This window comes from Pongo abelii, chromosome 7, assembly GCF_028885655.2.
Source record: "Pongo abelii isolate AG06213 chromosome 7, NHGRI_mPonAbe1-v2.0_pri, whole genome shotgun sequence".
Lineage (NCBI taxonomy): Eukaryota > Metazoa > Chordata > Mammalia > Primates > Hominidae > Pongo > Pongo abelii.
In genome coordinates, this window is record NC_071992.2 from 73,615,240 (window position 1) to 73,640,160 (window position 24,921).

The following is a 24,921-nucleotide window of genomic DNA, read 5'->3' on the forward strand; positions in this document are numbered from 1 at the left end:
CTTAGAATCAGCAATTTCTCCAAAGAACCCCCATCCTTTCAGTGGGAAGTGGTATTAAGAGACCAGATTCTTGGTGCTGATTGCAACTGAGTTATTTCTAGGCCTTTTCAAAAGATAGAGGTAAGAAATACTGTCATTTAAAGAGAAAAGCAACACAAAGGTGCCCACTCTTACCACTACTATTCAACATAGTACTGGAAATCCTAGCCAGAGCAATTTGGCAAGTAAAAGAAAGAACAGGCATCCAAATTAGAAAAGTTAAACTGTCTCTGTTAGCAAATAACATGATTTTATATGTATACAAAAACCCTAAGGATTCTACCAAAAAAACTATTCAACCCAATAAACAAATTCAGTAAAACTGAAGAATACAAAATCAATATACAAAAACCAGCGTTGCATTTCTATACGCTAACAATGATCTATCCAAAAAAGAAATTACAGCAACAATTCAATTTATAAAAGCACGAAAGGAAAAATAAAACACTTAGGAATAAATTTAACCAAGGAGGTAAAAAGTCTGTACACTGAAAACTACAAAACACTGATGAAAGAAACTGAAGTAGACACAAATAAATAGAAAGATATCTGGTGTTCACAGACTGGAAGAATTAATACTGCTAAAATGTCCATATTTTCCAAAGCAATCTACAAATTAAAAGCAAACCCTATTAAAATCCCAATGGCATTTTTAACAGAAACAGAAAAAAAAATTAACATTGATATTGAATCACAAAATAAACGAAACACCCAAAACAATCTGTTTTGTTTCATTTGAAGAAATGAGATCTCACTATGTCACCCAGGCTAGAGTGCAGTAGCATGATTATAGCTCCCTGCAGCCTCAAACTGGGCTCAATCAATCCTCCTGCTTCAGCTTTCCGAGTAGCTGTGACTCCAGGTGTGCACCACCATGCCCAGCTAATTTTTAGTTTTTTTAGAGATGGGGTCTTGCTAGGTGGCTCAGGCTGGTCTCCAACTCCTGGCCTCAAGTGATCCTCCCTCCTCAGCCTCCTGAGTAGCTGGCATTACAGGTGTGAGCCACCATGCCTGGTCCAGAGTAATCTTGAACAAGGAGAACAAAACTGGTGGCATCAAACTACCTGGTTTCAAAATATACTACAAAGCTACATTAATCCAAACAGCATGATACAGCCATACAGACCAATGGAACACAATACATCCACATATATGCAGTCAACTAATCATCCACAAAGGTGCCAAAAACACACAATGAAGAAAGGATAGTTTATTTAATAAATGGTGTTGGGAAAACTAGATATCCCCGTGGAAAAAAATAAAAGTGAACCCTTACCTCATCCCATACATAAAAACCTACTTGAAATGAACTGAAGACTTAAATGTAAGTCCTGAAATTGTAAAGCTGCTGAAAGAAAAATTACGGAAAAGCTTCTCGGCATTGGTCTGGACAATATTTTGGATATGACTCCAAAAGCACAGGCAATATAAGCAAAAATAGACAAATGGGATTACATAAAACAAAAAGCTTCTGTACAGCAAGAAAAATAATTAACAAAGTCAAAAGACAACCTACAGAATGGGAGAAAATAGTTGAAAACCATACTTCTGATAAGGGGCTAATATCCAAAATACATAAAAAACTCAAACAACTTGATAGTATAATAAGAAAACAAATAGCCTATTAAAAGACAGGCAGAGGACCTGAATAGACATATCTCAAAAGAAGACATACAAATGGCTGGGCATGGTGGCTCACGCCTGTAATCCCAGCACTTTGGGAGGCCGAGGTGGGTGGTTCACAGGTCAAGAGATCAAGACCATCCTGGCTAACACGGTGAAACCCCGTCTCTAATAAAAATACAAAAAAAATAGCCAGAAGTGGTGGCACGCGCCTGTACGCCCAGCTACTTGGGAGGCTAAGGCAGGAGAATCGCTTGAACCCAGAAGGCAGAGGTTGCAGTGAGCAGAGATCACGCCACTGCACTTCAGCCTAGGTGACAGAGTGAGACTCCGTCTCAATAAAAAAAAAAAAAGAGAAGAAGAAGAAGACATACAAATGGCCAACAAGCATATGAAAAGATCCTCAGCAGCCTTAATCATCAGAGAAAAGCAAATCAAAACCACATTGAGCTATTGCCTCACACCTGTTAGGATGGCTATTATCAAAAAACAAAAGATAACAGTTGTTGGCAAGAGCGTGGAGAAAAGAGAACCCTTATATACTGCTGGTGGGAATGTGAATTGGTTTCGCCATTAAAGAAAACAGTACAGAGGTTCCTCAAAAAACTGAAAATAGAACTACCATACTATCCAGCAATCCCACTTCTGGGTATACATCCAAAGCAAATGGAGCCATTATGTTGAAGATGTATCTGTACTCCCATGTTCATTACAGTATTATTTACAGTAGCCAAGATTTGGGATCAATCTAAGTCTCCATTGATAGATGAAGAAAATATGATATATATATGGATATAAAACATATAAAAATAGACATACATACATACACACAATGGAATGTTATTCAGCCTCAAAAAAGAAGGAAATCCTGTTACTTGTGGCCACGTGGATGGACTTGGAGGACATTATGCTAAGTAAAATAAGCGAGCCACAGAAGGACAAATACTACATGATTTCATGTAGAATCTAAAAGAGTTGAATTCAAAGAAGAGACTAGAATGGAACTTATGAAAATTTTTTAGGTGGGAAAGCTCAGAGCTTTGTTAAGGCAAGAGTAAGTTAAACTTCACGAAATTAAAAGGGGTGGAAGAAATGGGGAGATGCTGGGCAAAGTGCACAAGTTGTCCATTATCCAGGATAAGTTCTGCAGATTTAATGTAGAGCTATTGACTACAGTCCATACTGTATCGTACACTTGAAATTGGCTCAGAGAGTAGATCTTGTATGTTCTTACTCCCACACACACAAAAGAAGGTAACTGTGAGGCGATGGATGTGATAGTTAGCTTGATTGTGGTCAGCATTTCACAATGTGTATGTATATCAAAACATCACATTGTATACCCTAAATATATACAATTTTTATTCATCAATTATATCTCAATAAAGCTGGAAAAAAGGAAGAAAGTGCATGAAAAAGGCTTTATTTCTTTAATATTACATGTATGTCCCTTTTCTTTTATACTGGAAAATCTGAGTCTTGGCCATACTTATTCAATTGTTTTATCCAATTATATAAATACATATACATGCGTGTATAAAGTAGTTTCAAAATAATAATACTAATAGTATACTATTAACAACAATATTGCAACTGGAAAGTTTACAATTACTTCACATTCTTTTTCAACTTCTTTGCAATTCTTTTTCATCTTACCAGAGATACACAGTCCAATTATTATATTGTAAAGTTGATTAAAATAATTTTCTGTGGCTAACTCCAACTTTATAATTAAATTCATTTGTTTCTTGTCTTTTCTTTTTTTAATATATAACCGTAATAAACAGAAACAGAGTTTCGCTATGTTGACCAGGCTGGTCTCAAACTCCTGGCCACAAGAGATCGTACTGCCTTGGCTTACTAAAGTGCTGGGATTACGAGTGTGAACCACCACACCTGAACTGTTTCATTTTCTCTTTGATTTTTAGGGTTTACTGTTTCTTTTTTATTTTTATTTATTGATTGATTGATTTTTGAGACAGAGTCTTGCTTTGTCACTCAGGCTGGAGTGCAGTGGCATGATCTTGGCTCACTGCAACCTCCGCCTCCCAAGTTCAAGTAATTCTCCTGCCTCAGTCTCCCAAGTAGCTGGGATTACAAGGGTGCACCACCACGCCTGCTAATTTTTGTATTTTTAGCAGAGACGAGGTTTCACCATGTTGGCCAGGCTGGTCTCGAACTCCTAGCCTCAAGTGATCCACCAGCCTCGGCCTCCCAAAGTACTGGGATTACAGGCATGAGCCACCACACCTGGCCTTACTGTTTCTTTTTAAATTTAATTCTATATTAAAAATCTACAAAAGATGGCCTCTCAGCCTCTTAGCTAAGATAAAGTGTAGTAAAAATCTATAAAATATTTATATGGTTCCAAAACGAAAGTTACACAATAAGGTACATTTGGAGAAGTCCTCATTCCATCTCTATATTGTTCTCCTGATCCTTCCCCTCTTCTGTGTAGATAACCATCTCCACTAGCTTTCAGTTTATGCCTCCGATTTTTAAAAACCTAATGATAAATCTGCCCCCTTCTGACAAAAGTAGCTTATGACACACAGTATCCTGTCCCTTGCTTTTATACTTAATACATGTAGAGATCACTTCACAGCGTTACAAAGAACTTCATTCCTTGTTGAACCTGCATAGTACTCCATCATGTGGCCATTCCTTATCAGTCAGTTCAGTCAGTCTCCTGTAGGATTGTTCCTAGTCTTTTGCTAGTACAAGTAGTGCTATAATAAATAACCTTGCGCATATGTCCATTTATATAATTGCCAGTTCTCTTTGAAATTGTATCCTAGAAGTAGCATTGCTAGATCAATAGGTTAATGCACATGTCATCTTACCAGATATTACCAAATACACCTACATGGGGCTGTACCATTTTGCCCTAATAGTTACTTTAAAATTATAAAAACAGGTTTCAGTTTGCTACCTGTAGTTGTATTTTATTAATAAACAAGTACATTTAATTTTAAGCAAGGTATTATGATGATATACGATAGAAGAATGTTGGAAGGAAAATGATATGGAATTAGGGAAAAGAATATGAGCAAAATTCCAGAGATAAGAAAGCAAGGTGCTGTGTTCAGGGATGAATAATTGTCTAATTTGATTGAATGCCAAGAAAATAGATGTCATAAGCTACTAAACAAAAAAACCAAGTGATTTTTACTTTAGCTTGTATTTAAACAAATACCATGTGTTTTTGATCCTTTACGGATAAAACCTGAAGAATAATAAAAATAAACGGATTTATCTACTGTCAAAGAATTTCCTAAGTTATGGCTTACAGTTGTTAAGTAACCTCCCAAAAGGAAATCATTAGCAGATATACTTTTGCTGGAACAATTTTCATCTTAGTTAATTCTAAGTTGCCATTTTAAGCAAACAAAAAGCTTCATTACACGTTTTTGTACATAGCTTTCAAAAGGTAAAGTCAAAGAAACAATCTGTTTTTATAGTAGTGAGTAATAGTTATTAAGATACTGAGAAATCAGATCTTGCTTCTAGTTCAAATCGCATTACTCATTTTGAAAGTGCTGATTTTATACCACTCTTGTGGTTTATAATCATTACTTTATAACATTGTCACCCAAATAATTGAGAACAGAGGATACTGCATAACTACAAGAGGGATGCAACAAAATAATGATGGGATGGACTGGAGTCCTATCAAGCTTAAGATATCTACAACCCCAGAATTGGAACAAATGCTTTTTAGCTTTGAAAAAGGTTTCAAGTTACAATTACAACTTTTAAATACACTCTTCTCATTACTTCCCTAATAAGAGAAAAGATGAAAAAAACTTCATGGGAGATAAAATAATAAACATAGCAAAAACTCTCCAAAAGACTCTCCTAGGTTATAATCCTCAATAAAAGTCTAAATAATATTTACTTTAATTTTTTTAAAGCCTAATTTTTTCTTTAGTTAACACCTATATGATCACACATTTCACTTTAAAAGTTCAGATATCAGAACGGTTTGTTTGTCCAAGGAGATACCGAAGCTTCCTTACCTTTCATGGTGATTGCCCTTGTGCAAAATGTGATTGGCTCTATGCTGTTCAAAGTAGTATTCCTCCAAGTTAAGCAGCAGCAAGGAAAATCTGGATTCGGGGGGAAAAAACAACTTTCAGTTTATTTTTTAGTAAGTATAAGAAGGCAATATATTTAAAACGTCTGATCCCAAAAAGCTTTTCCATTCATGAATTTAACAAACACTTATGAAGCATGTATATCATGCCAGGCAGTCCTCTCTACCCAGTGGCGGGAAGTACATAGCTGGGCCTGCCTTGTGTCCAAATAACTACTATGTCAAAAATAAAATCACTCACCAGGTGGATGTACTACTCTTTTACAGAAACCCTGAATTTTGTGAAGTTAAACTTATCCTTATCTGAACAAAGCTCAGCGCTTTCCTACTTACGGAATTTTGGGCATTTGTTTCCCCTGAGTGAACAATGCTAGGTTTCCCCGCCTCTTCCCTGTCATACCTCCCTGCCCCCAACATCTGTCTCATGGTTATCTGAGTTACTCCCACGAGAACACATGCCTCTAGGAGACAGATCTTTTTTTTTTTTTTTTGAGATGGAGTTTCACTCTTGTTGCCCAGCCTGGAGTGCAATGGTGCAATCTCAGCTCAAGTAACCTCCACCTCCTGGGTTCAAGTAATTCTCCTGACTCAGCCTCCCAAGTAGCTGGGATTACAGGCATGCACCAACATGCCTGGCTAATTTTGTATTTTTAGTAGAGACAGGGTTTCTCCACGTTGGTCAGGCTGGTCTCGAACTCCCAATCTCAGGTGATCCACCCACCTCGGCCTCCCAAAGTGCTGGGATTACAGGCATGAGCCACCGGCCCAGCCAACAGATCTTTAGATATTCCCCTGTGATAACCAGCCCATGCTGTCTACACAATGGGTGTTTAATAAGTAAAATGAGTAAACCAAACTGAATGGGATTGAAATATAGTTCTTTTTAAAGTTGAAAGTGATTTAAACTTTTAAAAACAAGAGAAGTCATTAAGAAAAATTATTAATTTTGTTGTATGGCTACAGCAACAAATACATGACAAAGAAGTGAAAACAGGCATTTTTTTGTTTTGTTTTGTGATAAGGACCAGGAAACATCAATGAGTTACAGGCAAAAGCTTTCATGAAAAGTGTGGGACTTGAGATGGGCCTTAAGTTCCAGTGTGTTGGAGGAAGAAATTTACATTAAACATGGCAGATTACACATACATGTTTATTTCACCGCCTCTTGAAACACCACTACAATGTGAATAAAACTATTTTTAAATGGTAAAACCCACAGGCTAAAGCAAATTGGAGAGCTATTAAAGCACAGAAGAGACATGAACAAATCTGTGAGAAATGGAAAGCAGACCGGAGGAATAAGCAGTGTTCAGAAATCAGAATTTCAGATGCCTCCAGAGAAGGCATCATCAGGAGAAAACCAGTTAAAGCCACTGGATTTCCAAAAAGTTCAGAAATTGCAGGATCAGGTGCTGGAGAGGATGTGGAGAAATAGGAACGCTTTTACACTGTTGGTGGGAGTGTAAATTAGTTCAACCATTGTGGAAGACAGTGTGGCGATTCCTCAAGGATCTAGAACTAGAAATACCATTGGACCCAGCCATCCCATTACTGGGTATATACCCAAAGGATTATAAATCATTCTGCTACAAAGACACATGCACACGTATGTTTAATGCGGCACTGTTCACAATAGCAAAGACTTGGAACCAACCCAAATGCCCATCAATGATAGACTGAATAAAGAAAATGTGGCACATACACACCATGGAATACTATGCAGCCATAAAAAAGGATGAATTCATGTCCTTGGCAGGGACATGGATGAAGCTGGAAACCATCATTCTCAGCAAACACAAGAACAGAAAACCAAGCACCGCATGCTCTCACTCATAAGTGGGAGCTGAACAACGAGAACACATGGACACAGGGAGGAGAACATCACACAGGGGGACCTGTTGGCGGGGTGGGGAGCTAGGGGAGGGATAGCATTAGGAGAAATACCTAATGTAGATGATGGGTTGATGGGTGCAGCAAACCCAGGTATACACCATGGCACGTGTATACCTATGTAACAAACCTGCACGTTCTGCACATGTACCCCAGAACTTAAAGTATAATTAAAAAAAAAAAAGAAATTGCAGTATCAGGTACCAAGAGGACACGGTTTGTAAAGCATGAGGGGTGGTTAAAAGTGAATGAGGGCAGTGGCCCCCAATTCTTTTCCTGATGGGTTAACCATACTGCACTCTGGCATGTGGTTTTTCTATTTAAAAAATAAGTGGAACAAGAGGCTCCACACTAGGCATGAGGCACAGTGGAGAGCAGGACCGTAGTGCGAAAAGAGGATGACTATGCAAAACATGGAATAGATGAACACTAGTTTGCTGAGAATTATGGTTTCCAGCTTCATCCATATATCATTCCAGGCAGGAGTCTGGTACATTAGTTTTGGAAAAAACTAAATAGCCTTAGAGAAAAAGCCAGGTCTCTACAACATCAACCCACAGTGAAACTCAACTGAAATAGCCCATTCCCAGTGACACTGAATTACATGCTTCACATTTAAATATGAATGAACAGCCCAAGATCACAGCCTCTAGGATGAAAGAACAAAGCCAAAGCAAGCAGGAAGAATGCAACTTGAAGGACTAAACACAATGCAGAGAACAGAAGAAAAGGTCAAAAGACTATAATTAATACCCCTACGAAGAAGAAGTTATATTCTTGACACCAGAAGAGATGCTCATTAAAGAAAAATAATAGGCCGGGTGCAGTGGCTCACACCTGTAATCCCAGCACTTCGGGAGGCCGAGGTGGGCGGTTTGCCTGAGGTCAGGAGTTCGAGACCAGCCTGGTCAACGTGGTGAAACCACCTCTCTACTAAAAGTACAAAAATTAGCCGGGCGTGGTGGCGGGCACCTATAATCCCAGCTACTCAGGAGGCTGAGGCAGGAGAATTGCTTGAACCTGGGAAGCAGAGGTTGCAGTGAGCCAAGATTATGCCACTGCACTCCAGCCTGGGCAACAAGAGCGAGACTCCGTCTCAAAATCATCATCATCATCATCATCATCTGAACCAAAAGAAAAGTAACTCAAAAAACTAAAAATGATAGCAGAAACCAGTTTTACCATCCTAATCTGTAACTTTTATTGACCTGTCCTCCGTATTTAAATCCATGAACAAGAATCAATTACAGGGTAAACTGCCAGAGTGCAAAACAAAATGCACACTATCAATACTTAATCTGAATTTCAATATAGTCACAAGACAGAATTGGAGTTACGCATCCTTCCTTCTCTTTCCTAATCTCCTCACTCCTTCTCTTATAGAGAGGGAAGAATAGAGTAAGTATTCTTCAATAAGACAATGGCATAATTTTATTTCTATGAAGCACAAGTAGCTTTCAGAGACAATTCTTCCACATAATTATTAAAATATAATCATATCAACTATTCTAGAACTAAAGTCATCATTTTGATAAGTGAATTAATTATAGCCTCCTTAATTTATCAATATGCATATTTTGCAAGAAATGTAAAACACATAGTGAAGGGATATAACCAAATCATATTGTTTGAAGTTAAAGGATTATGAAACTTTTCTGAGCCTATGTTTTCTTTTTACTAAAGTGTTATTATACCCGCTTTAAAATTTTTCTATGTAAAAATTATTATAATTAAGTTTCATGATTTTTAGAACAATGATTTTCAAACTACATTTTACAGAGTAAAAGAGTCCATGCTTAAAAAAAAAAAAAATTAAAATCACTGTTTTGTAATTGGATGGTCTCATCCTTTGGTATTGTATCTGACTGTAAATTATTTCTTTAGAAGACTCTTAGACCTGCCCCTATATATTCCTAGTTTAATACTCCTTTACAGAGGTGTGGTTTCATTCTCTTTAGAGAAGTTTCCTCATTGAGCAACTCAACATTCCTAAAAAGATGTTTTCCTATTCTCACGTCACCTAAATTTTAAAGCCTACTGTACAACACCTAACCAGAACTTAAAATAGCTGGAGTAACCTTGCATTCCACTCAACAATTATTCAACACTCAGCTGATGAACAGTATTTACAGTGGATCCAGAAGGTTTTGCTAGTCAATGCTTTCTCTAACAGGCTTCACTGTGATAAGAAGTGTAACCCAAACTCATTGGGAGAAGTGCTGTGATGCCATGACACTTTCGTGATGTGTGCAGAGGCAAAGGAAAGCACAGGAGTGCTGTGTATTTGCCACCTCAACTCTCAATACCCCAACACCAGCCTTGAATGAAGCTAGACTACAGTGCCCCTACTAGAGAGTTGATTTAATTAAACTGGCCATTTTTAAGAAGCTTCCGAAAATGATTTCTGAAATAAAGAAGAAACTAAGAAAACTGTTATAGACAAGGCAAGATCGCAGTCCTACTACCCACCATTGGAAACATCCCCCCAGTAATACATTGGACAGTGATATAGTTTGGATGTTCTGTCCCCTCCAAATGTCATGTTGAAATGTGATTCCCAATGTTGGAGGTGGAGGCCTGGTAGGAGGTGATTGGATCATGGGGGTAGATCCCTCATGACTCAGCACCATCCCCTTGGTGATAAATGAGTTCACAATCTGTTCACTCAAGCTCTAGTTGTTTAAAAGGGTCTGGGACCTTCCCTTTCTCTCTCTTGCTCTGTCTCTTGCCATGGGATACCCTGCTCCCACTCACTTTCCGCCATGAGTAAAAGCTCCCTGAGGCTTACCAGAAACCAAGCAGATGCTGGTGCCTTGCTTCCTGTACAGCCTGCAGAACCATGAGCCAATTAAGCCTCTTTCCGTTGTAAATTACCCGGCCTCAGGTATTTCTTTATAGCACAACAAAAACAGACTAAGACATAAAATTGGCACCAGGGAGTAGGGCATTTTATTATGGATATATGTAAAGACATGGAAGCAGCTTTGGAAGAGGGTAACAGGCAGAGGTTGGAAGAGTTTGGGGGACTCAGAAGAGAACAGGAAGACAAGGGAAAGTTTGAAACTTCTCAGAGACTGGTTAAATGGTTGTGACCAAAATGCAGATAGGAATATGGACAGTGAAGGTCAGGCTGACATGGTCTCAGATGGAAATAAGGAAATGAATGGGAACTGAAACAAAGGTCACCCTTGTTATAAACTAGCAAAGAACTTGGCTGCATTTGCGTCCATGTTCCTAGGGATCTGTGGAAGGCTGAACTTAAGGGTAAGGACTTAGGCAGGGTATGTGGTGGAAGAAATTTCTAAGCAGCAAAGGGTTTCAGAACTGGTCTGGCTGCTTCTAAAAGCCAACAATAAGATACAGGAACAAATAAATGACTTAAAGTTGGAACTTACATTTAAAAGGAAAGCAGAACATAAAACTCTGGGAAATTTGTAGCCCGGCCATGTTGCAGAGAAAGAAAAAGCATTTTCAGGAGAGGAATTCAAGCCGGCTATGGAGTAAGCTATGGAATAATTGCATGCTAGAGAGATGAGCATGACTAAAAGGTTGCCAAAGGCTAATATCCAGAACAATGGGGAAAAGGCCTCAAAGGCATTTCAGAAGTTTTCAGGATGTCCCTCCCACCACAGAGGGCCTAAGAGAGGAAAGAAGGGCTTAGGGGGCCAAGCCCAGGTTCCCACTACCCCACACACTGCTCCCTGCAGACCCACTGTTCCACCTCCAGCCATGGCTCAAAGGGCCACAAGTACAGCTCATGCTGCTGCTCTAAAGGGTGCAAGACATTAGCCTTGGAAGCTTCCATGTGGTGTTAGGTGTGCAGGTGCACAGAATGCAAGCATGAAGGAGCCTTGGCAGCTTCCCCCTAGATTTCAGAGGATGTGTGAAAAGGCCTGGGAGCCCGGGCAGAAGCCTGCTACAAGGATGGGGCCCATACAGAGAACCTCTACAACAGTAGTGTGAAGGGGAGAAGTGGGCTGGAGCCCCCATACAGAGTCCCCACCAAGTGGAGCTATGAGAAGGGGGCCACCTGCCCTCTAGACTCAACAATGGTAGAGCCATCAGCAACTTGCAACCTCAGCATGGAAAAGCTGCTGGCACTCAACTCCAACCTGTCAGAGCAGCCAAGTGGGCTGCACCCTTCAAAGCCACAGAGGCAGAGCTGCCTAAGGCCTTAGGAGCCCACTTCTTACACCACTGGCCCTGGGTGTGGGACAAGGAGTCATAGGAGATTATTTTGGAGTTTTAAGATTTAACGACTGCCCTACTGGGTTTCAGACTTCAATGGGGCCTACTGCCCCTTTCTTTTGGCAGATTTCTCCCTTTTGAATGGGAATGTTTACCCAATGCCTGTACCACCATTGTATCCTGAAAGTAGATCAACTGTTTTGATTTTACAGGCTCATAGGTGGAAAGAGGTAGGTGTAAGATGAGACTTAGGACTATGAACTTGATGTTGAAATAAGTTAAGATTTTGGGGGACTATTGGGAAGAAATGATTGTATTTTCCAATGTAAGAAGAACATGAGATTTAGGGGGCCAGGAGCAGAATGATATAGTTCGGATGTTTGTCCCCTCCAAATCTCATGTTAATATGGAGCTACCAATGTTGAAAGTAGGGTCCAGTGGGAGGTGACTTGATCATGGGAGCAGATCCCTCATGAATGCCTCAGCACCATCCCCTTCGTAATAAGTGAGTTCATGCTCAGTTAGTTCACATGAGATCCGGCTGTGGTTGTTTAAAAGAGTCCGGAGCCTCCTCCTCCTCTCTCTTGCTCCCTCTCTTGCCATGTGATGTACCTGCTCCCACTTCACCTTCCACCATGAGTAAAAGCTCCCTGAGGCTTCACCAGAAGCCAAGCACATGCCAGTGTCATCCTTCTTTCCTGTACAGCCTGCAGAACCGTGAGCCAATTAAACCTCTCTTGAATTAGCAGCATGACGTTCATGCTGCGGACTGGTGACAACAACTTCCTCTTCTAGTGGTTTATAAATAATCTGTCTGATCTAGAATTTGCATTAAACCTATTTATGCACACATGTTCTTTCAGCACCTTTCAAAGTTCTTAGATCATTGAGATAATTCGTAGTTCTACACTCAAACTCTCCCAGGATTTTACGCCAGGAGACATAAGCACTTGGGTACCCTTTGCATCTTCACCCATCTTGCGAAAGTTCATCCTATCTCTTTCAGTCTGAAGATTAGTATTATTAATAGAGTACAAAATAAGAGCTTTCCCTGTCATAAATCAATGTTACACCTGGTACCAGGCTAGGCCTAGGCAGCAGCCCAGTACTTCCTAGTTCCAAAGGCAACTTTGGAAGTTTTTTTGTTTTTATTTTTTTAATCTGTACCATTTTTCAAAGGTTCCACTCATTTGGGGCTTTAACCTTTTTGAAATTAACTATGTATAACCTTCTTGTTTTATATTAAAACTAATAATTATAAACTCAGAGAAATACTACCGGTACAACCATTCTTTATTTGCTAGCCTGATTTTCTTTTTCTTTTTTAGCTTCCTTCCAACATGCAAGCTTGCCTAATTTTCTGTAACTCCTCACAAAAGATCATTTGGATTAGATGTTCTTAATTGTATTTTTGACAGTTTCACAAACTTCCTGGGTCAATATGCTTTCCAAACTGTCCAGTAACAGCACCTATCTTTTTTGTTCCTTGGAACTTTCAATATCTGCTTTCTTAAAAATCTAGGTTCTATGTATGACAGGATCTCTCTCAACTCTCCTGAGCTCCAGCAATAAACAACTTGATATGACTGCTTTTTATGATGGTTCATTTCATTGCTACTTGGTGAATAATTTGTCTTCAGTATTCAGAATTAAGTAAAGTTCTCAAGTTTAGGATAAATTAAAACTTTAACAAAGGAAGTCAATAAACTGTACTTAGATTTCACTAAGCATTTCAGCCAGTATCTCTATTGCCACTTCCTGTTTTCCCATTTACACCAGGTACACAGCCACCATTTCTTCCACCCACTTAACGTGGCCTGTAACAAAAGAACACAACCATGTTATCTTTGTTCCTCTTTCCAATTGTGTTCTCTGGGTTTTTTTCCTGGGGTTTCATAGATTTCCCTTCAGAAGTAAACCTTCTTAACATTCAGAGCCCACTGCCTCACCTCCTGGCAGGTCTTTCCTTTTTAGTAGGTCTGCAGCTTTTCAACACTAGATTCCTATCTTGGGTCTCATCTTACCCAACTCCAGTGACACCTAAAACACACAGTAATCCTTTTTTGTTAAAAGACCTGGCTCATTTTATTATCCATGTTCTACACATTTGCAGAGAGACATCTGAGGGACTAAGTATCATTTCTGGTTCCTGTACCAGTTGTTTTCTCCTATAAATTACTGGCCCTTCTTCCCTCCCAGAAAGAGTTCTCATGAATTTAAACAATTCCACTCTTTCATCTGGCCTTTTTAGCCCTTCCCTTCAGTAATTAGGTTAAAGCTTTCTATCACTCAGCTAGACTCTAGCAAATTACATTCTCCCTGACTATGTGAGATGCAGTGACTTCCAGCCAAGATGGTTCAGATATCAAAATCCCTTTCACTGACACCATCCATAAAGCCAGTCAATTCTATTTTCAAGTCTCAGCAATTTATGAGAAGAAATGGTAAAAATGTCATCTGTGCTCTCAAAGTCCTCCAGGTTCCTCATCAAGGGTCACAGTGCAGGGCAGGAGGCTTCCCTCAGCCTTTTTATATGTACTATCAAGAAGTTAAAGAAGGAAGTTCAGTTGGAAGGAGCAAACAAGTAAAAAATCAAGATGAATGCTGAATTACTGTTACCTAGAGCAGCGCTTCACAAAGGTTACTGTGCACACAATCATCTGGGGATCTTGTTAAAATGCACATTCCGAGGCAGCAGTTCCAGGGTGAGGCCTGAGAATGTGCATTTCTAACAAGCTCAAGGCACACATGCGCTACTGGCCTGTGGACCACACTTTGACTAACAAGATTCTGATATCTACATAAAACAGGCTTCATTCATTCCTGAATCAGTCTAAACTTCAAGGATACCATAAAAATAAGCACTGGCCAGTAGCCCACAACCTGGTATTTAAAATAGAAGCAGTATGGTACAGTGGAAAAGAGGTTGGATTTGGATCAGAGAACATTTGTTCTAGCCTTAGCTCAGCTTGGCTCCAAATTTTCCAAAACTATTTTAGCTTTAGGAAGCTCAAGCAGGATAGATGAAGAAAAAAAAAAAAATCTATATCTAGACAGCAAAACACTACAGAGAGGAGATCTTAAAAGCAGCCAGAGAAAAGAGAGATTACCTACAAAGAACAATTAGACTTAACAATATTGGTTTGTTGCAGGCTGGTCTCCCAGAAGAGAAGGTGGCCTCCTGCAAAGTTTCAGGGAAAACTGCTATGACTGTGTTTAAGGCAATCAAACCTCATCAACCACAAGGCTTGAACCCCAGCCCCCAACCATGCCAGGAAAAAGGCTGGTGTTTCCCCAATCAGGAAAAAACTCTGCCACATTATACAGACTTAGCCCCAGTCAAGCCAGCAAGGAGGTGAGGATATCCTGCAGCCACAAATGCTGAGCTGGGATGAGTGAGCCAAGGTTCCATCACAGTATGGTCCTACTGTACTCTGGCCCCTGGTGACTCCCTGGAGTGCTGGTTTCTCCTCAAGTCTGAAGTTGGCCCAGCCAAGTAGCTGAAGATTGCCCCAGGGGGACAAGGCACAACTATCACTGACCTTTCTCTGTGAGGTACCCCCCAACACCCCAGAGCACTCCAGCAAGTCTGGTGCATATTCCCTGGCCCTTTGCTTTTGTTTGGATAATCTTCAAAATGCTGAGAGAATTAAACATCTAGCAAAACGGATTTTCAAAGCAAAAGCAAAATAAGGATATGTTCAGACAGACAAAAACAGAGGTGGTTTATCATCATCCAACCCTGATCAGAAGAACTTCTAAAGGATATTCTTCAGGAAAGAGAAAATAATTCCGTAACGAGGACATGACATGTAAGAAGGAATATTGAACAAAAACAATGGTAAATATGCATGTAAAACTACAGAAGCATTAACCAGGCAATTAGTAATGCACAATCTGTAGGTTTAAAATAGAGATAAAAAATACCGGACAATAACAGAGTATAACTGAGGATGGGGGCACAGGAGTTAAGTGTTCCAACGTTCTTACATTGGCAGAGAGGAGAGTAAAGATAATGATTAGCTTCAGATCTTAAATTTAATATGCTAACGTTTTAAGGATAAGCATTAGAAAAACAAATAAAATATACAACTTCCATACTCTTTGGGGAAAAATGAAAGAGAGCAAGGGGGCCTTATTTAATCCAAAGGAAGAAGGGAAGGAAGGCAAAATAAAAGAACAAAACTAAAAAATAAAAGTGAATTCAGATATATTTGTAATAATAAATGTAAACAGACTAAACTAATTCATTAAGATAAAAATTATCAAAATGAATCATTTAAAAAAAAGTCCAAGTATAAGCTATTTATAAGAAACAGGCCTAAAGCCTTAGGACACAGGATAGTGAAAAGTAAAACAATGGAAAATCCCATACAAAGCAAATAACCAAAAGAAAACTGATATAGCTATATTAATATCAGACAAAATAGAAAAAAAATTACTAGAAGAGGTCATTATATATTGATAAAAAATTCAACTCACCAAGAAGATAACAATTCTAAGTTACTTACTGAATACAAGTTAAAAAAAAATAACAAAAAGATAATTTTCAAAATCTATGAGTTGGACATTTTAAGACACAATTCTAAATATCTGATGGTTAAAAGATGAAATGACAATGGTATTTAGAAGAAAAATAGCACTGAATTCCTTAAATGACCATTCCTATTTTATATCACATTAAAAAAATTTTTAATGAAAATTATATAGCTTACATACTCAAAATCCATTTAATGGATAGATTCCTGTGACTTCTCAATGGTAGCCACTTTGGAAGAGATTAATTCGAGATAAAAGGAAAGTAAGTGGGTAGGCTAGTAATACATTTTGGGTAAAGTCAATATAGAGTCTAAATTAACCAAGAAATTTGCGACATTTATTTCCTCTCCCGCTGTTTTTCATGTGAGAAAAAAAAAACCCTATTTCTTTAAGTCATAGTCAGGTAGATTTCTTGGGACCTATCGGCATTCCTGACGAATTAAGTCCTGACTTTATCTCCACTGATCTCCGTTTTCAACACCTGGTATATCCCACAAACAGATCTGAAAAGACTGGGATGATAAGCCTTAGAAATGAAAGATTAAACTGAAGTACCATAATCACTTTGCCCTCTCGCCAAGTGCTTTTTATAAAATAAATATAGACACAATTGATTAAACAAACATATTGAGTAAAAGAAAGTTAGGCCAGGCGTGGTGGCTCACCTGAGGTCGGGAGTTCGAGACCAGCCTGACCAACATGGAGAAACCCCATCTCTACTAAAAACACAAAATCAGCCAGGCATGGTGGCGCATGCCTGTAATCCCAGCTACTCGGGAGGCTGAGGCAGGAGAATCGCTTGAACCCAGGAGGTGGAGTTTGCGGTGAGCCAAGATCGTGCCATTGCACTCCAGCCTGGGCAACAAAAGGGAAACTCTGTCTCAAAAAAAAAAAAAGAAAGTAAGTTAATATTAGCATAATCAAGAATATTATACACTCATGGAATGTCCGAAACAAAGTTGAAACCTCAAAGTGCCTGTTAAACTATTAATGTAATATGTAGGCACCAAATACAGAATTCAAGATCACCAATTTCCATCCTTGAGTGGCAAACTGTGGAACTTACAAACCACAACTAAGAATTTATTCTATGACATTACAGAGATAAAACTATGACCCTTCCTCAGAAGGAAACATATCTCAACTACCTAAATTTCTTTTTTATTATGTATTTATTTATTTTTGAAACAAAGTCTCACTCTGTTGACTAGGCTGGAGTGCAATGGCACAATCTCAGCTCATTGCAACCTCTGCCTCCCAAGTTCAAGCGATTCTCTTGTCTCAGCCTCCCGAGTAGCTGGGATTACAGGTGTGTGCCACCACACCCGGCTAGTTTTTTTTTTATTTTTAGTAGAGACAGGGTTTCACCATATTGACCAGGCTGGTCTCAAACTCCTGACCTCAAGTGATCCACCCACCTTGGCCTCCCAAAGTGCTGGGATTACAGGCATGAGGCACCACACCTGGCCTATTTATTTTTTAAATAGAGAAAAGTTCTCCCTATGTTGCCCAGGCTGGTCTCAAACTTCTGAGTTCAAACGATCCTTGTGCCTTGGCCTCCCAAAGTGCTGGGATTACAAGTGTAAGCCATGGCACCTGGGCAAGTATCTAAATTTCTACATTACCCAAGAAATAGCTGTCATCCCAACACTCCACGGTGGATAGTAAAGCAAAAAAATTTAACAATTCGCCTACTTTAGTCTACTTCTAAATCATAAAATAGAAATGTCTTTTTTTTTTTTTTTCTTTTCGATAGGGTCTCACTGTGTCACCCAGACTGGGGTGCAGTGGTATGACCATAGCTCACTGTAACCTTGGACTCCTGGGCTCGAGCGATCTTCCCACCTTTTAATATATCTCATATTAAAATAGAAATGTCTTAAATAGAAACAGTTTGTATAATATCCTCATCTACTAATCCACTGTATACACCTGCCATCCCTGACAAATCCAAGGAAGACATGTAAATTGCCTTTAAAAAATGTTTTCAATTTACCCTCACCAACACCTGCACAGGACATTTTTAAAAAACAATAAAATCAATATGGTTCCTACCATCTAAATCTTTTTTTTTTTTTTTTTTGAGATGGAGTCTCGCTCTGTCGCCCAGGCTGGAGTGCAATGGCGCCATCTTGGCTCACTACAACCTCCGCCTCCCAGGTTCAAGCAATTCTCCTGCCTCAGTCTCCTGAGTAGCTGGGACCACAGGCGCACGCCACCATGCCTGGTTAATTTTTGTATTTTTATTAGACATTGGCCAGGCTGGTCTTGAACTCCTCACCTCGTGATCTGCCTGCCTTGGCCTCCCAAAGTGTTGGGATTACAGGCGTGAGCCCTGTGTCCAGCCTGCCACCTAAATCTTAACCAGGATATAAGTATACTTATTTCGAATGGCCAAGTGTCTGTTTTCTAATCCTTAAAATTACCAAAACATTTATTTATAAACATCACCAATAAATGGCACCACTTTATAGTTATTCAAACCAGAAGTCTGAGAGTAGAATTCCCATGTTTAGCAAATACAAATATCATATGCCCAGTTACATTTGAATTTCAGATAAATAATATACTTAAAAAATTTTTAGTATAAGGGCCGGGCACGGTGGCTCACGCCTGTAATCCCAGCACTTTGGGAGGAAAGGCGGGTGGATCACGAGGTCAGGAGATCGAGACCATCCTGGCTAACACGGTGAAACCCTGTCTCTACTAAAAATACAAAAAATTAGCCAGGCGTGGTGGCAGGCGCCTGTAGTCCCAGCTACTTGGGAGGCTGAGGCAGGAGAATGGCGTCAACCCGGGAGGCGGAGCTTCCAGTGAGCCGAGATCGCGCCACTGCACTCCAGCCTGGGCAACAGAGCGAGACTCCGTCTCAAAAAAAAAAAAAAATTAGTATAAGTATATACCAAATATTGCATATACTATCGCATTTACTTATACTAAAAAATTATTCATTGTTTAACTGAAATTCGAACTTAACTGGGTGTGCTGTATTTTATCAGATAATCCTAGCTGGAATTCTTCCTTTATCACCTCTCACATACAATACACCACACCAAGACTTGTCAATCACACTTCCTAAAAACATCTAGAATCCATCCACTTTCCTCCATTTATTCTGCCACCACCTTGGTTTAAACCACCAATGCAAGAATCTCCTAGTCAGTCTCTACGCTTCTGCTTTTGCAGGAATATCAAAGTACATCAACCTAACAATAAGAGAAATAAATGCTCATTTCAAGTTTCTTTTCTGGGGTCAATATTTGGTAGCTCTGGAAATCTAAAATCCCTTAATTACCATGAGAGCCGCCAGTGAACTTACAATGAACAGGTTGAGACCTCTCACGGGTAACCTCTGAAACAACCCCTCTTCAAGTTTTCCAAGGAAAGTAACAATTTTCTTGGGTATGCTGGAGCCAATGACCAATCCAATCCATTTGCTAATTTGTGTTTATTGACGCAAGGGGATAAACCCGGAAAAATCTGGGCAGAAATGGTAAATTTGGGGCTTAATAAAGTTGCCTTAAAATATTCTTCTGTTTCAGAATGAATTCTAAGATTTATAAAGAGACTCCTTGATTCTAGTGCATACCTGATGTGAGAGAGATTCCTGTCATTCAAATGTGTATTCTATGCATTGAATGGAGTATGCCCATCAGCCCAGGTTGCAAAGCCATGGGGCAGAGCACTAAACAGTTTGGGCACTCAGCAAGTTATAATTCAAATAAATATAAAACACATGGCGCCAACTTTTTCAGATGACTGATGCTCAGGAACAGTTGATGCCTCCTGACTGGATAGATAAATGTTTTGGTTGCGACAGCTAGAGTTCTCTCTGAACACTGCCAGCCTATCACGCTGTTGTCTAATCAATGAATTCTAACAAAGCAGCATATACATGGAAATGTAAGTACAGGTTTCAAGGTTTGTGTGACACCACGGAGCTGTATGAGCTAGCCAAATTGAACACAAATTACTTCATCGAAATAACAGCCAGAACCAACGATAAAACGTTTCCCTGTATATCAAAGAGGCCACAGTATTGGCACGAATGACTCATATCATACAACATGATGGCAATTCAAGTGTGTCAAAGTTCTCACAATTTAAATATGAATGTTCACCCACTCAATACAGAGCACAAACAAGTCTTAATATTGTTGGTACTAAACAAAGAAACTCCACTCAAGCTCTTTCCACAAGAAAAATGCATTACAAATTCAGTCAGAAAGGCATCCCCAAGTGTGAGTTACATAGTTAGGACTCACTTATTTAATAAACAACACTTTCTGTGACTAAAACCCAATCACATCACCAGAAACATTTTTGAAAGTCATATCTGAGATATGTTTTCTGTGTATCGTATCTTCTTCTCTACAGTAGAAAAATGACATTTCGTACTGTGGACACACTGGTTAGACCAACATTACAGATTAGAGAAGGATGAATGTCTGCATCAAAGGGGTCCAGTCAACCCTTATAAAACAAGTGCAGACAAATCTTGAAGTCTGCACTTGTATTCCCACGTGTAACCTGCTTTGCTGGTATTCACTGATGAGACAACGTGACAGGCTAGCAGCACTGGAAGATCTGTAACTGTCACAATCAAAACAGTGTGTTTGTAAAATGATTCAGCCCCCCTTTCCTTTTGGCATCTGAGCTGCAGACCCAGCAAGTTGTTTCTGTCACCAAAAATGCTCTGGGAACTATACATAAAGCCAAAGTGAGCTTTCTTATGAGACTTCCCTTGGGGACAGGTCCAGAATCTCTGAAAGGGAACTGCTGTGAGACCATTTTAGCTCGAGGGATCCCAAATCCTTACTGGGATGCCGGCGAGAATGAGTGCTCCGCTGCCGCACCGCGATTTCGACCGCAAAGCTTTCCAACACAAGGTCCACTGCGCGGGGAGCAAGTGTTTGGGAGGCAGGACCTTGGCTTTCCTCAGAATCAGGCCTTTCTGGAGGCCCCCCTCCCAGCCTTCCAGGGCATGGAGCTAGTCCTGTGTCTAAAGGAGTCGGCAGGAAAAAGGCGCAGCAATGCGAGCGGGTGGTCGCCGGCCTGCTCGGTGCCGCCCGGCGACCAACTCTGCGGCGCCAGCGCCGAGTGCCTGGACCCGATTAAGGGGAAGGATTAGAAAGGGGGTGCCCGCCGGGCAGCGTACTCACCCTCCCCAGCGAACGCCCGGGCTCGCGTGCCGGGCGCCCGGGTAGGGATGCACGCCCGGACCCCGCGCGGCCTTCCGGGTGAGCTGCCCGCGGCCGCCGGGACCTGCACTGCCGGCTGGCTCGGCGTGCCTCGGCTCTGCCGCGGAATCTGGCCTGGCCCGTCATCCGGTTCCTGTCCCCGGCAGGCTCCGGCCCAGACCAGGCCCCCGGCCTCTCACCCCGACCTCAGGTTTCCGCCACAGCCCCCAGCCCAGGCCCTGGACAACGCATCTGGCCCCTGCCTCCGTGCCCGGCCGCCACGCCGCCTCCCGTCCCTCAGATCTCCGGCCGGCGTCCCCACGACCGGCCCCGACCAGGCCCCCGGCTGGGCCCTTCTTCAGCTGGGCGCGCACCTCTCCTTGGAGTAGAGTTGCAGCTGCTGCTCCTGCTGCTTCTTCCGGATAAACGCCATGGAGGGCAGGCGCGGGCGAGCGCAGAGCGCACAGCCAGGCCCCGCCGCCGCCCGCCGAGGAGGTCCGGAGGAGGCGGGGAGGGCGGGATTGGTGGCCGGCTGGGGAGCGCGCGGCTGCCGGCCTGGCTTCCCGTGCGGCGCCGCTGGGCTGCCGAGAGCCCGACGCGGCGTCCCGGCCGCGCTCACCGCAGCATCCTCGCGTGGGGACTCCGGCGGCACCGTGACTCAGGCCCGGAGGAGGGGCGCGCGGTGACACGAGGCGCCCCCAAACTCAGGCCGCCTCAGAGGATCGCCAGGACCAACGGCCAGACTAGGATCCGACCTCACACACTAAACGTTTCACCACTTTACCAACCATTGCAGGCTGCGTTTTAAATATTTTACGCCTAAAAAGGGATGCTGGTCCATAAACCACCAATCTGTTGGCCACAAGGACTTGAAATAACAACGTTTGGGGTCCTCAATTGTGAAAAAAAAAAAAAAAAAAAAGACGGAAGTTAAAGGGGTGAAGGCAACTCGATCATAACTATTCCAAATACACCAGGAATAAGTGGGGATTTATAGCCAAGGAGCAAGGAGCAGGTGTTCAGAAAACTGCTAAGAGGAAACATCAATTCTGGGGGGAATTCTGGCTTGAACCAACCTAACAGGAGTCCCAGTGAAAGCAGGCCAGGGGGTCAGATACCAAGGGTAGGGAGTAAAGAATTTTGATCACATATGGAGGGTGGGGGATTCTTGCTAAACTGCCGTGGCAGTGTTACTTCCTAACACTGCATTTACAAGGAAGTGCACACAAGGACCTGGGAGAAGATTCAGAAGCCTAACTGAAGTTTGGCCAAGCAAAGAATCTTTAACACAGTCTCTTGATTGTTGAAATAATTGGTCGCATGACTTTTTTTTTATGTAACAGCTTTATTGGGATATAACTCACATACCAAACGAGTCAACCATTTAAAGTGTACCATTCAGCGATTTTTAGTATATTTCCAGATATGTTCAACAATCACCACAATTTGAGAACATTTTCATCACATGTAAAAGAAACCCATACCCTCTAGCTATCACTCTTCCTAACTCTACCCTCCAAACCCCAGCCCTAGCAAACAGTAATCAATTTCCTGTCTCTATGGGTTTGCCTATTCTGGATATTTCATATAAATGCAGCCATACAATATGTGGCCTTTTGTGTCTGGCTTTTTTCATTTAGCGTAATGCTTTTCAAGGTTCATCTATGTCGTAGCATGTATCTGTACAGTACTTCATTCCTTTAGACTGCTGGAGCATATTCTGTTGCATTTTGTTTATCCATTCATCAGTTGATGGACATTTCAGTTGTTTCCACATTTTGTCTATTGTGAATAAGGCTGCTGTACACAGTCATGTACAGTTTTTTTATGGACCTATGTTTCCATTTCTGTTGAGTGGAAATGGAATTTAAGAGTGGAATTGCTGGATGTGGAGGCGAAAGCAGCTCCATCTTGGAAGCTAATCTTCCGTGTTGGCTTCTGATTGACCCCTATTCTGGGAAGGCCTCTAAGATTTCTACTTTATCTATTGTTCCTTGTGTAAGAGCAGGTATCTACCTAGTATGTTCTGTCCTTAATTCAAACAACTTGATGTTATTATACTTCAATTGTCCTACACATCCCTTCTGAACCACCCCTCCCCTATGGTATATAAGCCCTAAGGGGCTGGAGTGATGGCTCATGCCTGTAATCCCAATGCTTTTGGAGGTTGATGCTGGAGGATTGCTTGAAGCCAGGAGTTCGAGACCAGCCTGGGCAACAAAGCAAGACTCTGTCTCTACAAAAAATAAAAAATAAAAATTACCTGGGTGCAGTGGCACACACCTATAGTCCCAGCTGCTGGAGAGGCTGAGGCAGGAGGATCACTTGAGTCCAGGAGTTTGAGGCTTCTGTGAGCCATGATCGTACTATTGCACCCCAACCTAGGCAATACAGAGAGAGAGACAGATCTTGTCTCAAAAGAAAAAAAAAAGGATTGAGTCTGGGGGTTAATAGCACAGCAATCCACCATCTCATCTTGCTGCCCAAGACACAGATATGGACATGGCTTCTGTTCCTTAGTGCTTTTAAATGTTTCTTCCCAAGGAACTTTATTTGTCAGCCTCTTTCTTCCACCTCCCGGCATCCCGGGACTTTGAGATAGATTTGTATAGGCCTGCCCACCATAGAACTGGGTCATATGGTAACTCCATGTCTAAATGTTTGAGAGACTGCCAGACTGTTTTCCAAAGTGGCTGTACCATTTAACATGCCCACCAGCAGCGTAGAAGGGTTCCAGTTTCTCTACATCTTCACCAGTATTTGTTATTACCTGACTTTTGTTTACAGCTATTCTAGTGGGTATGAGTGGTATCTCAATGTGGTTATAACTTCTTAATATATGCTGAGAATGAGCCTCTGGTTATTTAACTTTGAGGGATTCTCGAATAGCAAGCCTCTAAGTTTCTTTTTCACGTTAAACAGGTAATGTGCCAAACTCGTAACAAGGTTCAAGGGCGGCACATCTCACAGCTGCACATGAACACCCAATCATCACACTTATGAACTACAAAAGGATCCAAACCTCTAAATTGTATGCTTGTGGAAACATATCTCATACTGTCTTAAAGATCAGGTTTTGCAGGGTTACATTTTTAAAAGCTTCAAGGTAAATGTACATATCAACTTTCTCTAGTAAGTCGCAGGACTGTGAAGAGAAGGTAGGGAAACCAAGAATAAAAACTGTGGCTGGGTCTTTTGAATTTGACCCCTAGCAGCACTGGACAAAATGTTATGTATAGTGAGCACACCCATTAAAAATTCTGGGAATGAATGAAGGTGCCTGGGTACTCTTTGACTGTGACTGAGTCCCTTCCATGTGTCCAAGTGCTGTGCAGAACCTGAACACTTTAGGTCAACATTCCTGGA

General features: G+C 41.1%; 1 protein-coding gene and 1 non-coding gene across 2 annotated transcripts in view; both read right to left on the reverse strand.

The window, feature by feature from the left end:
- NSMAF (neutral sphingomyelinase activation associated factor) overlaps window positions 1-21,812 on the reverse strand; it is a 75,263-nt gene extending 53,451 nt beyond the window's left edge. Inside the window, 3 exon segments of the mRNA XM_024251208.3 lie at window positions 5,682-5,771; window positions 21,538-21,575; window positions 21,577-21,812. Of these exon segments, the coding sequence (XP_024106976.2) occupies window positions 5,682-5,771; window positions 21,538-21,575; window positions 21,577-21,702 (254 nt within the window). The 5' untranslated portion in view covers window positions 21,703-21,812.
- A 2,655-nt stretch (window positions 21,813-24,467) lies between these two features.
- LOC112134819 (small nucleolar RNA U13) lies at window positions 24,468-24,571 on the reverse strand. The gene has a single exon (XR_002916169.1). It is a non-coding gene; the product is annotated as a small nucleolar RNA U13 (small nucleolar RNA).
- Between the last annotated feature and the right edge of the window lie 350 nt (window positions 24,572-24,921).